At 34.9% G+C, this 17,328-nt stretch overlaps 1 protein-coding gene across 1 annotated transcript in view; it reads left to right on the top strand.

Moving 5' to 3' along the window:
• MAN1A2 (mannosidase alpha class 1A member 2) overlaps nucleotides 1–17,328 on the top strand; it is a 200,317-nt gene that overhangs the window by 105,032 nt on the left and 77,957 nt on the right. The window contains exon 5 of the mRNA XM_074263218.1: nucleotides 1,685–1,765. Coding sequence (XP_074119319.1) covers nucleotides 1,685–1,765 — 81 coding nt within the window. The remainder of the gene's footprint in view (nucleotides 1–1,684; nucleotides 1,766–17,328) is intronic.

Genomic DNA, 17,328 nt, shown 5'->3' on the forward strand with positions numbered 1-17,328 from the left:
CCATATATTGAAGTACAAAGTTCCAAATTAACTAATTCACTTATATACATCTTTTTACAGTAAGTTAGAGTAGACTTTCTACCATGATAGAACTGTATAGATTTGTGCAGATTCACCAGAAGGCATTTTTACTACACAGCTATATTCTTGTTTTAGAATTAGTGTTTAATATCTAAATTCATCTCATAGTCTTTTTTTTTTTTAGTGCCAATGTATTTACTCTGTTCTTAAGCCTAGGGTATTGAATGAAGATACCTTCATTGCTGACATGTTTTGAAATTTTGGAGATGGTGAGATTAATGCCCTTGGCCAGATTGGGTTCACAGTAATAGGTGTGAAAGCTCTTTTAGTACAGGGAGAATTGCTTCAGGAAAATGTAGGATGACTCCATGTTCTGCAAGTTCACCTTGCCTGAGCCAATGCCCTAGCAGGCCTTGATGAAATTGTTTAGCATCTCTAGCATCTTCTTGAGGATGGAGTCCTGGAAGAGAAACCCTAAGAGAAGGTAGGAAAAGTAAAGTTGGCCTAGGCTCAAGGGGAGGCTGGAGAGCTGGGCTCTCTGAAGCAAGGTCCTTGGTGGTACAAGGAAGTGGTCATAGTGGCTTGTAACCCAGAGAGTTTGTGATCAATCTTGGAATGTTCTGTCATGTCTTAGATACTTGCTCCAGGATGACAGAAAGAAAAGATGACTTGTACTTCAACTTTAATCACTTGGTAGGATTCTATTTCAGATCCATCATGGCTTCTTAGTCTGCCATCATTTTCCTTTTCTCTTAGTCTTAACATATACATGGGTACAGTCCTTCAGTCCTTTATCTGCCTTCTGATCTGTTTTTCCATTGTGTTCCATCCCACCACTGTCTTCATTTTTCTTGATTTTGCTTGTGTTGATATCTTTTTTCACTTAACCTTGCTTTGTCTTGCCAGCTACCTTCTCATTTTTTATTTTGAATCTTCTACTTAATGTCCTTATTTTTTTGACTTTCCCCAGTCCTTTTATATCCTATTTCTTTCCTTCTTAGAAGCTTGAAGTAAAAACTCTACAGTACTTGACATGGAGAATTATTTTTTCTTGAAATTTTCTTCTGGTTTTCTCCAAATTCAATCTTGGGTTTCTTTAATAGTTTAGACTACTCTAAGTCATAATTGCATTTCTTTCTCCTTATTTTATTCAAGTTCTCTTCTACTTTGCTCCTTTTCTCATGGAAGCCAGAAGAAGTTTTAACTAAAGTATGTTAGAAGCTACATTGTCCTCCATGTTCCATGAATCAAGTTTTCTACCCACATTACAGTCTGACAGTGTTCGCTGCATTATAGTCAAGGAGACATGGGTACAGTGTTCCCTTTGATTTTTTTTCATGTGTGTAACTATGTAGCACATCAAAAATATCTTATCAGTAGCTTTTGTGTTTCTCATAAAAATTGATAGAATTCCAGAAACGAAGTAGAGTGCCAAAGCCTGGTGGTAGAAACAGTTATATGTGGATTGTTTTGCCTTTTTCTATCATGAGGTTAAATGAAAGTTGATTTTATCATTTTTTCTTTGGGTGTTTTCAAGGGTGATGGATACATTATTCAGACATATTGTATGCCCTTGGCAGAAGTTTTTCAGTATTGTTGCTTTCCCAAAGGAATAACTTTCTCAGTTTTTTTATTGATTAGAATTTTTTTTTTTTCTTTACAGAATTCAGAGGTGTCGGTATTTGAGGTCAATATTCGTTTCATTGGAGGACTTCTTGCAGCATACTACCTTTCAGGACAAGAGGTAAAAGACATTAAATAGTATCATTTTGCCACTTAGCAAACAAAGTAATTTCTCGGGTTCTGGGGGGGAAAAAGCAGTTTTTAATGTATTAGGTAGATTGCCCAGTTAGAATAATTTATAAAGGACTTAGATATTTGAAGAAGAATTGTTCTTAAGATAGTCCATAGAATAGAAAAATATGATAGCGATTTTTTTTTTTTTTTTTCTTTTTTGGATCTTCACAAGAAGCAGATAAGTTCCTAAAAAGATTGAGTGTTGTATTTCAATCTTTGTTACAATATAATACAATTTGGAAAAAAGTTTGCTCTCTGTGACTGTGATTCAAAAGTCCTCTCATCTTTCTTCTGAGCTTCACTCATAGATCACAAACTACTGGGGCAAGACATCTTCACCTGTGTGTCCCAAAGATATCTCAAACTTACTTTGTTCAAAGCATAACTCATTATGTTTTCCCCTAATACTCCCCTTTCTCAGAATTTTTCTGTTTATCTTAAGGCCACCACCATTATTTCAGTCTACTAGGCTTACAACTTAGGAATCATGTGTCATTGTCCACTTCAGATTCTATTAATTCTACTTCCCATATTTCTCTTATATTTACTTTTTATACTGTCACATCTCTGTCCTGTCATGCCTTTTTCATTTCTCTTAGACTATTATAATAACTAAGTAATTTAGTATCCCTCCCTTTACTTTATCTCATCTTCATTCAATTTTCCACATGAATGTCATTGTGATATTCTTAATTTGTAAGTCTAACCATATCACTTTGCTGCTTTATAGACTCAAGTGGCCTCTTGTTTTCTTTTGGATCATATAGTGTGGTGATGAGATAGGAAGTTGATTTGGGAGGTTTAAAAGGGTTTCTTCCCTGCAGTGCAGGTCTACTTGAGTATATATTAGATTATTTAGTGACCCAGTCAGCATGATTTTGTAATTTTCTCCAGCTTATATTCAGCAGCATGCAGATAGGAAAGAGTGAGACAGGGAAAATAATACCAATTTGGGAGTTTGTCGTAGTGTGCCAAGTGATGAAAGAGCTCAAATTCCTATCCAGATATGGCCAACTGTAGATAGTAGTGTACTGTGTAAGAAGTCCAGGCAGGAAATGAAGATGGGTGTAGTTTACAAAGGGCTGGTGGCTTGGGAAAAAAACCAAGAGGTAGAAGGTTCAAATAGTATGGAGAAATTACAGAACAGGGTGAGCAGTAGTAAGGCCTAGGTAAACGTGGAATGCTAAAAATTGTTTGATTAGACGAAAGTAGAATACTTTAGGATAATGGCAGTATCTGAGGGGTATCTGAGTATAGTTGAGGTAGAATTGAAAAATAGGTCATGGAAATTGGTCAATTTAGGAACTAAGATGTTAGGATAAATTGAAGGGAATATCCATATGTATAGGTGTTCCCAGGTGAAGATTGTGAGCCAATCACTGAACTTACTGAGAAAAAAGGAGAATGTTCTGTGTTAATAAGTAATGGTCTTCAGGATCAGGTTTGGGTGATTTATTTGGATTGTAAAATCTTAGAGGAGGAGAGATTGATGATTTTAGTAGAGTCAGGAAGTAGCAGTGAGGAAGAAGAAGGGTTAGTATTTTCCCTCCTGTGGGGGTGTTGCTGGGAGAGCTAGGAGTGGAAGTGCAACAGATACTGGAAAGGGTAGCCAGGTATATTTTTTGGTTGGTAACTAAAGCATGTCGTGATGATCAGATGTCAGTATTCTTCCTAATGATTACCATCTTCTTTTTACTAGAAAATTTGAGGAAAAGTAAGAAAAAAACTTTACTGTTAATTCACCAAGTATTTGTAATTTTGTGTAAGTATTGATTCACATTTTAAAAAATGTATCTGTTAAGATTTTTGCAGAGGCCCTTTTATTGGAAGCATGGAGGAGTAAACTGTATGTTTTGGCTAGAACATAGAGGAATTGGGGGGAACAAGAAGATAAAGATCATAGCACCTACCCCTACAATCGTAAGACAAACAAGCAAAAAAAACCAGGAAGTAGATTAGTAGAGATTAAGTGCCAGGTCTGGAGTCAGGAAGACCTGAGTTCAAGTGTCCTCAGATCCCTGCTAGCTGTTTGCTTTAATCCACTGGGGAAGGAATTGGCAAACCACTTCAGTATCTTTGCCCATAAAATTCCATGGATAGAATGGTTCTTGAAGAATTGGACATGACTAAACAGCATCCCTACCTTCTGTGCCAAAAGCATGTATAAGACAGAATATTGCTGATCCGTCAAGAAGGACTTGATAAGAGCCTCCTCTCTTCCATGATTGGCCTTGGTTATAAAAGTTCAGAGAATGAAACAATCTGATTTCACTGTGAGACTTTTAGAGATTTCTTCCAGCTCAGTGGGTAAGGAGAAACTAGGAAGGAAGTGACTACCCAGATGGGAAAGAGAGGAATTCAGTCAAGAGGGAATTGCATTCTAGACATGGAACCTACAAACAACTGTTTCCCTTTTTGTAGTACCATGCAGATGCCCACATGGCTGTCTCAGTGGTCTTTGGTTGGCCTGTGAAGTTTCCTTCTTGTAGCTCCTCAAGGCCACAGACCTCAAGCTAGGCCAAGTACCTCATAAGAGATGGGCAGGTTCTGTGACTTCTGGTTTTCTGTCAAATGGGATTGTATATGTGAAGTAATTAAAAGATCTTACAATATATATAGGAGCTATTGTGTGGTTCTGTTGACTCTTTCTTACAGTGTTGGAGTCTAGCTTTTCAAGATTTCTAGAACCTGGATCACTGTCTCACCAGAAAAGACATTAATGTGGAACTTTTAGTGAAGGATTTGTTTTTCTAATTTTTTTTGTGTTACAATAACATTCTCATTAAATTATTTTATTCCCTTAGAATAAGTAGTATTTTAATAATTATTTATATTTGGTAGTAAAAGCACTTTGTAATGTATTTTTTCATTAAAGGCCTACTCTATGTCAGGCACTATTACAGGTTTTGGAGATGGAAAGACAGAAATGAAATAGTCCATCTCTTTTGAGGATACATTTTATTGAGGCAAGAGGACATGTGCAGTGAGTATTTGGATAATAGAATCTGGTTTTTAGGAGGAAGCCATGTACTGCTGGGAGGATCAGGAAAGACCTCATGGAAAAGGTAGTGCTGGAGTTGAGTTTTGTAGGAAAAGAGGTTATTTTAGGACATAGAGGAGGAGGAGTCATTCCAAGAGTTTGTGGCAGTTGTTGCAAAACCACAGAAATGGAAGACAATGACATACATGAGGTAGGATTTGACAGGCTTCAAATCTGTCAGAAGATAACATATAATAAGGTGGGAAAGGCTGAGGAAATCCAGCTTGGAAAGGGCTTGACACAGGAAGTGTTCAAAAAGCCTGAATCACTACAAGACCAGGAGTCTCTGAAGAGAGAACCTTTAGAACTTGTCCAGGGCTAATGACCCCTGGTGGCTTAAACTTAGTCCTCTTTTCCTTTTCCCCTTTGGCAGTACATAATAGCATTTTTGTCATAGGGAATAATTTTTTTTAGAAATAGGGACCACACAAAGCAACCTAGTAAGTTGAATAATGCAATTCAAGCAATAGAGTTTTGCTGTTAAAAATCACTTTCACTCTTCTATAACATCTTTTTAGATGATGATATTCTTTGTAATGGGATTTTGACAGAAAACTTGGCATATAAATTAGACTATGGCTTCTTTTAATGTTTTTTGGGGGCTGTGAATGATGCCACAGTGCGAAATGTTGGGCTTGGAATCAATAAGACTCATCTTCATGAGTACAAATATGGCTTCAGACATTTCCTAGCTATCTAATCTGGGCAAGCCATTTCACCTTTTTTGCCTCGGAGAGTCTTTATGTATAAAATGAGCTAGAAAAGGAAACAGCCAAGCACCACAGTATATTTGCCAAGAAAACGTGGTTATGAAGAGTCTGGACTGAAACAGCTAAATAACAGTGTTTTAACCTAAAAATGTTAAGTGCATAATTTCTAAGAAATTAGGCTCAATATTAAGTGTGAGAAATCACTCTATTGGACTTGGGAGAGGCCAAGTAAAATGTCTTTATTTACACAACTGCACCCTTATCATCAATAGACAGGGTTTTTTTTTTGTTTTTTTTTTTTAATACCTGACATGAAAGTCCTTCCTCTGATTCCCATTGATTGAGTAGCACAAAAGTCACAGCCAATTTGGAGTGTTTCATCCCCTCATAGGAGTGTTTATCTCCTTTCCTGATTATAGCATTACACTTTCCCTTCACCTTTACCTTCACCTTATTTGGATATTGTTCAATCCTTGCCCTGATTCTTCCCCTTCTCTCTTTTTCTCCCCTCTCCCCCACTGAATGCTACAAAGGTTCCCATTCCTTCAAGGAAGCCTGTCTCCTCCTCAGATGGCATCATCACACCTTCCTTCCAAATCTCCACTTGTTCTAAATGATCACCTCTGAATCCATTTTACAGGGTCCATTGATAATGAGATTGACACACACATTGCCAGAGCTAGCTCAGTATTTGGGAGGCCACAAAGAAAAGTATGGGATAAGAAAGGGATTAGATGGACTGCCAAACTGAAGATCTAGAGAGTTGCTATGCTGATGTCATTATTGTACGCCTGTTAAACCTGGATGGTATACCAGTGCCACACCAGGAAATAGAATGGCTTCCATTTGGATTGTCTTAGGAAGATTCTGAAGATCACATGGCAGGATAAGGTACCAGACACGGAGGTCCTTTCTCGAACCAAACCATCAGGCATTCCAACTTCACAACTCTCTTAGGTTAGCCACATTGTTCAAATGCCAGATGTATACTTGCCAAAAAGATTATTTTATGAAAGACTCACACAGGATAAGAGCTCACAGGATGGTTAGAAAAAAATGATATGAGGATACTCTCAAGGTCTCTCTCAAGAACTTTGCAATAGCTTATATGACATGAGAGACACTCACACAAGACCACTCAGCATGGCATGCCCTCATCAGAGAAGGGGCTGTGCTCTAGGAGGAAAGCAGAATGAAATTAGTCCAGAAGAATCATAAGATGTGCAAAGTTAGAGAACCCCCCCTCCTCAAATATTCAAAGGGCTATTTGTGTCTAATTTGTGGCGGAACATTCTGAGCTTGTATTAGTCTGATCAGCCACAATTGGCCACAATGCAATTTGACTCTTAACTTAGTGATGTCATTTTAATCATCTTCAAGAAAGGAGGACAACTATCTGCCAGTCAACCAACAGCATGTTTCAGTGTGGTTTCTTATTCTCAATCCCTACCTTTGGTTACATTTTCTGCCTTTTCCAAGTCTGAATCCCCAACTCTTGATTATATTTTCCTTTTATTAGTTGTTTCCTTGTTTAGAGTCCCATTCTCCATTTCTTAGGCTTCACCTTTCTAATTTAAATTTCATTTCTCTGCATTTCTCCAATTTAATTTTCATATCTCTGTGGAAACCAAACCTTCTAATTCTCACATTAAGTACATACTAAATGCTTAGCAGATTGCTAGGTGCCATCAGGCCTCCTTTTAGAAAGGAGAAAGTTGTTTGATCTTAAAGATTAGAATTTATTTAAGATACCAGAAAAGGCTTTTTACTAATTTACTGGTGCATTTACAAGACATACATTGTGAAAAGGCTTCTAGACAATGGCTTTTATGTTAGATTTTCATCAAATGATTGAACTAAGAATTATTAATGGCATAAGTAAAAGTAGCACTTTAACAATGCACAGTGATGGCAGGAACATCATTGCTACTATTAGCCTTTCATAGTTTGCTAGGAGATTGAATGATCTGTTTGAGAAACCACCATTGTTTTAATGGTAGCATTGCATCACAGTAGATAGACCAACCTTGGCTCAAGTTCCATCTCTAACTAGGTGTGCTGACTTTGCTATCATCAGAAGACATTTACCTTTCAGCATCCCAGACTACTTTCTTTAGATAGAACATTCGGAACAATTGCTAATTTGCAATGGTAGAGAGAGTTTGTGTATTTAGAACTCTGTATAGATCAATGAAATTATGGCACTTGAGGACTAGAGAACATCTTTTTTAGTAAAGTGAACCATATGCTAAATTATTAAGAGTTCAATAAACTTTCTTCTTTCCTCATCTTCTTTTAAACTGGAAATTCACAGTATATTTACTTTTTCTCTTGGTATTTTGTATTAGAAGCTATGAATAGTTTTTGGCTTTGGAAAGCTAATAATGAGGCCCTAAAAGCATTCAAGAATCAACAGAACTTCTTGAATGACATAATTCTAGAATTAGGTCAGCAGCAAATTCTCATATCTTATACAAACCTAAAAACAAAGTTTAATTTATACCATGATTAATTTGCTATTTTTCAAACAAAACAAGTTATATATATATTAACTCTAAGGAAAAATTTATATCGGTTATACTTTGTAGGGCAGGAAAGTAAATGAGAGCTATATACTACCCTAACAAAATGTTCTTGTCTATTTTTGATTTATTTATACCATAAATGGGAAGCTTTATCATTTTCTCCCAGAACAAGGCTATTTATATTAAATATTCACAGGATAAAAAAAAACCTCATTGATTTATTATGTTTACTGATCCTTGTCCTAAATAGAAGACATTTCTTTTACATGATTGTCTCTTCTCATTTTTATAATAACTATCAAAGTGGCATCCCTTCCTGAATAAGATAACAACATAATTTTTGTGGATAAATGCACTCTGAAATCTGTCAGATAAAATAGAGAAATGGTACTTTGGCATATTTAATACCCTGGTCACAGATAATAATGAAAAAGAACTCTTCACTAGAGCACTAATAGACACTATTGCCTTTGTGGAAGATGACTTTTTTTGTAGTAAATTTATTTATTTTTAATATACATTGGTTTATGAATGGTGGGGGAGAAAAATCGGAGCAAAAGGGGAAAAACCATGAGAAAGATTAAAAAACAAACAAACAAAAAAAACAGCATGTGTTGGTTTACATTTAATCTCCTTAGTTCTTTTTCTGGATTCACATGACCTTTTCTGTCCAAAGTCTGTTGGGATTACTTTGGATCACTGAACCACTGAGAAAAACCCAAGTTTTTCATAGTTGATCATCACACGTTCTGTGAAGATAATTTTTAATAAAATCTTATTGGGGTAACATGCAAATGCAATAGAAAAAAACTTTTTTGACCTAAGTTCTCAAGTGTTTATTAATCTCTGTTAGATTTAGCTGATCATTTCCATTTGAAACAACAAATATGTTAAGAGCCAAATTTTTAAGTAAAACCATTGTCGGTTAAAAAAAAAAAATCTTAATTCTGTTTCTAAACCTGATTCATCTTTCCCCAATGCCCAATATCATACTGTTTTATGAACAAAGAATCTGCTTTTAAATTGACTTGATTCTCCCCTTCAAAAAATACTGAATTAATGAGAAAGAAGTACTTTGAAAAAAGGGTATTATGGAGAATTATTGGACCAGTAGTTTCCAGAAAAGAGGACTGTATTAGGGTAGGCTGAATATCAAAATGTAGCTTTTTAAAAACAGGATTGTAGTTTTCTCTTCTTTGATCTTTAACTTGCTAGAAAGTAAGTGAATTGGTTGTCTACAACTTGAGGTATAAATGAATGTAACATTAAAAAGACTCACAAAGCTATTGGGAAAGTATGCATTTTAGCATTGAAGTAATTTGAATTGTAAAAGTAATATTGATACTCACAAACTCACTTTCATTAAAATCCATTCCTTTCAGATAGAACTTTTTTTTTAAGACCACTTCTTTTATTGATTAAAGTAACTACTCTTACTGAGTCACTTTAAAGTCGAACATTTTTTTAAAAAGATCTTTCCCCACAGAGTAACATTTAATACTTAAAGTTGTGTATTTAGTTATCATAGTCTCATCTCCCTGTTCTCACTGTCTTGGAGAAAAACATTGCTATATTCTACTATCTCCTTTTTTTTAATACATAAAAAACTGAAGATCAGAGAAACAGTCATATTGACTTTTTAAAAGTATTGGATTAAAGATTGTTATGGGCCAGAACTCTGAATTTGAAACAAGGATTTTTACAAGGTGCTAACTCAGTGCAATTGATAGAGACGATGGTTATTTAGCATGGTGCTTAACAGTTCTTTAGTTCAGTACATGTACTTAGTACTTAATATAGTTCCACAAGATTCATACCTATGATAAGAGAACATTACATTTTAAAGAGAATGTTGCAAAAGATTACAAAGATAAAAAAGAGGTCACTTCCTTTTGCAGATGAGGAAACAGATCTGTAGAGGTTAAATAACTGACCAAATGAATGAATGAGTAAAAGAAAAAGAATTTATTAAGGGACTTTTTCTATGCGAGGCACTGTGCTACAGCTGGAATACAAAATTTTATCTTCCAAAAGGGGAGATGACATACATATTGGAGTTAATGCCAAAGAAGTGGTGAGGGTCTGGGGAATCACACAAAGAGGAGGGCCATTGTAGGAAGTGGTGGTCCTTTTTAATGCTGAGTAATGTTATAAGACATTTGATTTTTGAGTAGTGTTTGTTACCTGTTTGGACAGCCTGTCATGATTTCTAACTGCTAATTTTTCTGATCTTTGAGATTTGGAGTTCAAAGGGACTGATGATTCTTGGACTTAGCGGTACCCACAAGACTCTTAAATGGTTCAATTCCTTCTATGTTTTCTTAGTGGATAGCTATATTATTGTTGATATGTTTTTTGAATTAAACGTCACTGGTATTAAGGAAATGATTATCAGCCAACAGAATTCCTGGAGTAGGCATTGGGTTAGAATGATTGAAGGTACCTAGAATTGATCTCAGGTATGATTGACCTTTACACCACTTCTTGGTTCCAAGTGGAGGAACTTCAATTTATTTTTCATATGACAGCCCTTAAAATACTTGAAGATGGTCAATACATTCCCATATTCCTAATGAATTTTCTCTGCAGCAGATTAACATCTCTAGTTCATTTAATCTATCAACACAAGGTGTGTTGACTTAATAGCTATACTTCCTTGTTTTATACTTGTGAGGTCCACTTCCTAAGTGGACTTGTGTGTTTGAACATGCCCCCTTCCACTCTTCTTCCCAACCTCCTTTTGTATTTTCTTCCACATTCAATTGAAAACTCCTTGAAGGCAGGGGCTATCTTTGCTGTCATTTATGTATTTTCTCAGTACTTCATACTATGCCTGGCACATAGTCGATGCTTATTAAATATTTTTTGACTAACTGACATTACAGTTAAAATTGTGCTTTGAAAAATGAAACCGACACTATGTGAATAGCCTAGAAATGTCAGGATAGTTCTGTTAAAATTGGATAGCATTGTGGATAGAGCGCTAGACTTCCAGACAGAAAAACGGTGGTTCAAATCCTGCCTTAGCCACTTAACTAGCTGTGTGACTCTGTCTGCCTTAATTTCCCTGGAGATTAAAATTAACACTCCCTTCACCTCTGATGTTGTGAGGATAAAATGAGATACTATTTGTACAATGCTTTGCAAACCTTAAAGCATCTATGAGTGCTAGCTATTATGAAGGGACTGAAGAGGGGGGATGAGGTTGGATAACTACCCAGTAACACTGTTAAGCGACTTAATTTCCTAGAAAGGCTGCATAGGTACAATTTGGCTCCGTCTAATCTCTTATTATTGGACTTTGAATGTACTTTCTTGCTAACCCCTGCTTAAATGACTTGGACCAGGACCTGACCTTTTCTAGGCAAGCCATTTAGCCAACTCATCCAGGTAAAGAAATGTGTTCTGCTTTGTTTTATCCTGATTTCATTTGCTCCCTCCATTCTCTCATCATGGTTATCTCAAGTGTCCTTATCACTTTTACATTTAGGTTTTCTAAATAAAGCCTTTTTTCAGATCTTCTAACCATGCCTCTCTATCTTTTAATGAAATTGATTTTGTCATTCCAACTATGATTTATTAAATTTACTAAATGTAGTCTTAGCTATATACTAATTCTTGTATGTTTACATTGAAAATAGAATCTTTATTTTTTGAAAAGTTTGACATCTTAAAGTACTTTTATAATTTTCCATAAATTGTGTGGCTATCATAGTTTACTCAAATTTTTTCTCATGCTGAACTGCCAAGCATTCACACTCTATTGCAGAGAGAACAGTAAGTGGACTGGAACATTATACAAATGCCAATCATGTATTTGCTTAAACTTAGACTTCTTAAACTTTTCCCTCTCGTGCCCCCTTTTCTCCTGAAAATTTTTTTATGTAACCTTGAATATATAGATACATTTAAAAAGGCATACAAACCAAACATTTACAAGTAATAAATTATAATTTTGCAACCCTCACAAATGGTGGGCACAACCTACAGTTAAGGAAGCTGGGGTTTTAAAGACTATTTTATGGAGAACTCACCCAAGTCAAGCTTCACATGGAGATTAGACAAAGCAATACAAGAACACTCTAAAGGTTTCTCTGAAAAACTTTGGAATCGATTGTGAAGACATGGGAGATACTGACACAGGACTTCCTAGGATGGCATGCTTATATCAAAGGTTTCAGATTTTATGAGCAAAGGAGAATTGTATGTAGTAGCTCAAAAGAAATGTGAGATGGGCAAATTTAAAGACATCTCCACTCTAAAATAAAGAATGTAACAGGATGTATATTCAAAAAAGAAAATGGCCTTGTCAGGTTGTGAGAACAATGGATCATTGATATAGGTACTCTGTCCTTAGAAGAAAATAACATTGAATGGAGCCTCTTGTATGGAGCACTTTTCAAACCATTCTAAATATACCTGTCATCATTTGGCCATACCTATTATCTTCCCCCCGCCCCCATAACATATGAGAGAGACTGTCAAATGCTTTGCTTACCTAATCTAGTATTGTGTAATAAAAAGAAAGTTAGCTTATTCTATTTTCTAGTCTTTTTTTCAAGGAGCATATTTTTTTATTTTTTGAATTATAGCTTTTTATTGACAGAATATATGCATGGGTAATTTTTTACAGCATTGTCCCTTGCGCTCACTTGTTCTGATTTTTTTCTTCTCTCCCTCCACCCCCTCCCCTAGATAGCAGGCAATCATATACATGTTAAACATGTTAAAGTATATCCTAGATAGAATATATGTGTGCAGATCCATACAAATCTCTTATTGCACAAGAAGAATTGGATTCAGAAGGTAAAAATAACCTGGGAAGAAAAACAAAAATGCAAGTGGTCCACATTCATTTCCCAGTGTTCCTTCTCTGGGTATAGCTGAGTCTGTCCATCATTGATCAATTGGAACTGAATTAGATCTTCTCTTTGTTGAAAACATCCACTTCCATCAGAATACATCCTCATACAGTATTGTTATTGAAGTGTATAATGATCTCCTGGTTCTGCTCATTTCACTCAGCATCAGTTGATGTAAGTCTCTCCAGGCTGCTCTGTATTCATTCTGCTGGTCATTTCTTACAGAAAATAATATTCCATAACATTCATATACCACAATTTACCCAACCATTCTCTAATTGATGGGCATCCATTCATTTTCCAGTTTCCAGCCCTTTTTGTGGGGCTGTCACAAACATTTTGGCACATACAGGTCCCTTTCTCTTCTTTTGTATTTCTTTGGGATATAAGCCCAGTAGTATCACTGCTGGATCAAAGGGTATGCACAGTTTGATAATTTTTTGGGCATAGTTCCAAATTGCTCTCCAGAATGGCCGGATTCTTTCACAGCTCCACCAACAATGTATCAGTGTCTCAGTTTTTCCACATCCCCTCCAACATTCATCAATATTTGTTTCTGTCATCTTAGCCAATCTGACAGGTGTGTAATGATATCTCAGAGTTGTCTTAATTTGCATTTCTTTGATCAATAGTGATTTGGAACACTCTATTCATATGAGTGGAAATAGTTTCAATTTCATCATCTGAAAATTGTCTGTTCATATCCTTTGACCATTTATCAATTGGAGAATGTCTTGATTTCTTATAAATTAGAGTCAATTCTCTATATATTTTGCAAATGAGGCTTTTATCGGAAACTTTAATTGTAAAAATGTTTTCCCAGTTTATTGCTTCCCTTCTGATCTTGTTTGCATTAGTTTTGTTTGTACAAAAGCTTTCTAATTTGATAAAATCAAAATTTTCTATTTTGTGATCAGTAATGATCTCTAATTCTTCTTTGGTCACAAATTCCTTCCTCCACAAGTCTGTGAGGTGAACTATCCTATGTTCCTCTAATTTATTTATAATCTCTTATTTATGCCTAAATCATGGACCCATTTTGATCTTATCTTGGTATATGGTGTTAAGTGTGGGTTCATGCCTAATTTCTGCCTTACTAATTTCCAGTTTTCCCAGCAATTTTTGTCAGTGAATTCTTATCCCAAAAATTGGGATTTTTGGGTTGTCAAACACTAGTTTGCTATAGTTATTGACTATTTTGTCCTGTGAATCTAACCTATTCCACTGATGAACTAGTCTATTTCTTAGTTAATACCAAATGGTTTTGGTGACTGCTGCTTTATAATATAGTTTTAGATCAGGTATAGCTAGGCCACCTTCATTTGATTTTTTTTTTTTTTTCATTAATTCCCTTGAAGTTCTTGACCTTTTGTTCTTCTATATTAATTTTGTTGTTATTTTTTCTAGGTCATTAAAATAGTTTTTTGGGAATCTGATTGGTATAGCACTAAATAAATAGATTAGTTTATGGAGTATTGTCATCTTTAATATTTTTGCGTGGCCTATCCAAGAGCACTTAATATTTTTCCAATTATTTAACTCTGACTTTATTTGTACAGAAAGTGTTGTGTAATTTTGCTCATATAATTCCTGACTTTGCTTTGGTAGATAGATTCCCAAATATTTTATGCTATCAACAGTTATTTTGAATGGAATTTCTCTTTGTATCTCTTGCTGTTGGCTATTGTTGGTGATGTATAAAAATGCTGAGGATTTATGTGGATTTATTTTGTATCCTGCAACTTTGCTAAAGGTGTGAATTATTTCTAATAGCTTTTAGTAGAATCTCTGGGGTTCTCTTAAGTATACTATTATATCATCTGCAAAGAGTGATAATTTAGTTTCCTCATTTCCTACTCTAATTCCTTTAATTTCTTTCTCAGCTCTTATTGCCTAAGCTAGCATTTCTAATACAATATTGAATAATATTGGTGATAGTGGGCAACCTTGTTTCACTCCTGATATTATTGGGAATGGTTCCAGTTTGTCTCCATTATATATGATACTGATGGTTTTAAATAGATTCTCCTGACTATTTTAAGGAAAAGTCCATTTATTCCTATACTCTCAAGTGTTTTTATCAGGAATGGATGTTGGATTTTATGAAATGCTTTTTCTGCATCTATTGAGATGATCATATGGTTTTTGTTAATTTGGTTATTGGTATAGTCAGTTATGCTAATAGTTTTCCTAATATTGAACCAGCCCTGCATTCCTGCTATAAATCTTGCTTGGTCATGGTGTATTATCCTTGGGATGATTTCTGTAATCTTTTTGTTAATATTTTATTTAAGATTTTTGCATCAATATTCATTAAGAAGATTGTTCTGTAATTTTCTTTCTCTGTTTTCAACCTACCTGGTTTAGGTATCAGTACCATGTCTGTGTCATAAAAGGAATTTGGTAGGACTCCTTCAATCCCTATTTTTTCAAATAGTTTATATAGCATTGGAGTGAATTGTTCTTTAAATGTTTGGTAGAATTCACATGTAAATTCATCTGGTCCTGGGGATTTTTTCTTAGGGAGTTGATTAATAGCTTTTTCTATTTCTTTTTCTAAAATGGGACTGTTTTAACAAACTTACTTCCTCTTCTGTTAATCTGGGCAAGCTATACTTTTGAAGGTGTTCTTCCATTTCATTTAAGTTATCAAATTTGTTGGCAATAAAGTTGAGCAAAGTAACTCCTAATTATTACCCTAATTTCCTCTTCATTGGTGGCGAGTTCTCCTTTTTCATTTTTGAGACTTAACAATTTGATTTTCCTCTTTCCTTTTTTTAAAATCAGATTTACTAAGGGTTTATCTATTTTGTTGTTTTTTTCATAAAACCAACTCTTAGTTTTATTAATTCATTCAATGGTCTTTTTATTTTTTAATTTTATTAATCTCTCCTTTTATTTTTAAAATTTCAAGTTTTTTGTTTGGGGATTTTGAATTTGTTCCTTTTCTAGCATTTTTAGTTGCAAGCCCAATTCATTGACCTCTCTCTATTTTATGCAAGTAGGCCTCTAGAGATATAAAATTTCCCTTATTACCATTTTGGCTGCATCTCACACATTTTAATATGATGTCTCATTAATGTCATTTTCTTGGGTGAAGTTATTTATCATGTCTATGATTTGCTGTTTCACCCAATCATTCTTTAATATCAGATTATTTAGTTTCCAATTTTTTTTTAAAATCTATTTTCCCCTGGCTTTTTATTGAATGTAATTTTCATTGCATCCTGATTTGAAAAGGATGCATTTATTATTTCTGCCTTTCTGCATTTGAATTTGAGGTTTTTATGTCCTAATATATGGTCAATTTTTGTATAGATTCCATGAACTACTGAGAAGAAAGTGTACTCCTTTCTGTGTCCATTTAGTTTTCTCCAAAGATCTAACATACCTAACTTTTCTAGTATTCTATTTACCTCTTTGACTTCTTTCTTATTTATTTTGTTGTTTGATTTATGTAGTTCTGAGAGTGCAAGGTTGAGATCTCCTATTATAATTTTGCTGTCTATTTCTTCTTACAGCTCTCTTAACTTCTTTTTTAAAAATTTAGATGCTACACCACTTGGTGCATATATGTTTAATATTGATATTGCTTCATTATCTATGCTACCCTTTAGCAAGATATAGTGCCCTTCCTTATCTCTTTTAATTAGATCAATTTTTGCTTTTGCTTGATCTGAGATCAGGATGGCTACCCCTGCTTTTTTTTACTTCACCTGAAGTATGGTAGATTTTGCTCCAGCCTTTTACCTTTACTCTCTATGTATTGCCCTGCTTCAACTGTGTTTCCTGTAAACTACATTTTGTAGGATTCTGGCTTGTAATCCAGTTTGCTATCTGCTTCTGCTTTATGGGGGAGTTTACTCCATTCATATTTATGGTTAAAATTACTAATTCTGTATTACTTACCATCTTGTGACCCCTGGATTATGCTTTTCTCTTCTCCTTCCTCCTTACCCCCCTCCCCAGTATTAAACTTGTGAGCCCCACTTGCCTCTCATAGCCCTTCCTTTTTAGGATCCCTCCCCCGACCTTAAGAATTCCTCCCCCTTTCTTATGCCTTTTTCCTCACAATTTCTGTATTTCCTTAAGCTTAGCTTACTTCTCCTTCCCTTTTCACTTTTCCCCTCTCACTTTTCAATGAGGTGGGAGAAGTTTCTCTGTAAATCGAATATGTCTAATATTTTTCTTTTTAAGCCAATTCTGATGAGAGTAAGATACACACTATATTCATCCCTCTCCCTTCTTTCTCTCAGATATGTTTCCTTTGCCTCTTTGTGAGATGTAGTACACCCACTTTATCCTTTTTCTGATACAATTTCCTTTACACCTCTAGTTTCTAGAACAAATTATACATGTGTGTTCTTTATGTA

Source organism: Sminthopsis crassicaudata, chromosome 4 (assembly GCF_048593235.1).
Source record: "Sminthopsis crassicaudata isolate SCR6 chromosome 4, ASM4859323v1, whole genome shotgun sequence".
In the NCBI taxonomy this organism is placed as follows: domain Eukaryota; kingdom Metazoa; phylum Chordata; class Mammalia; order Dasyuromorphia; family Dasyuridae; genus Sminthopsis; species Sminthopsis crassicaudata.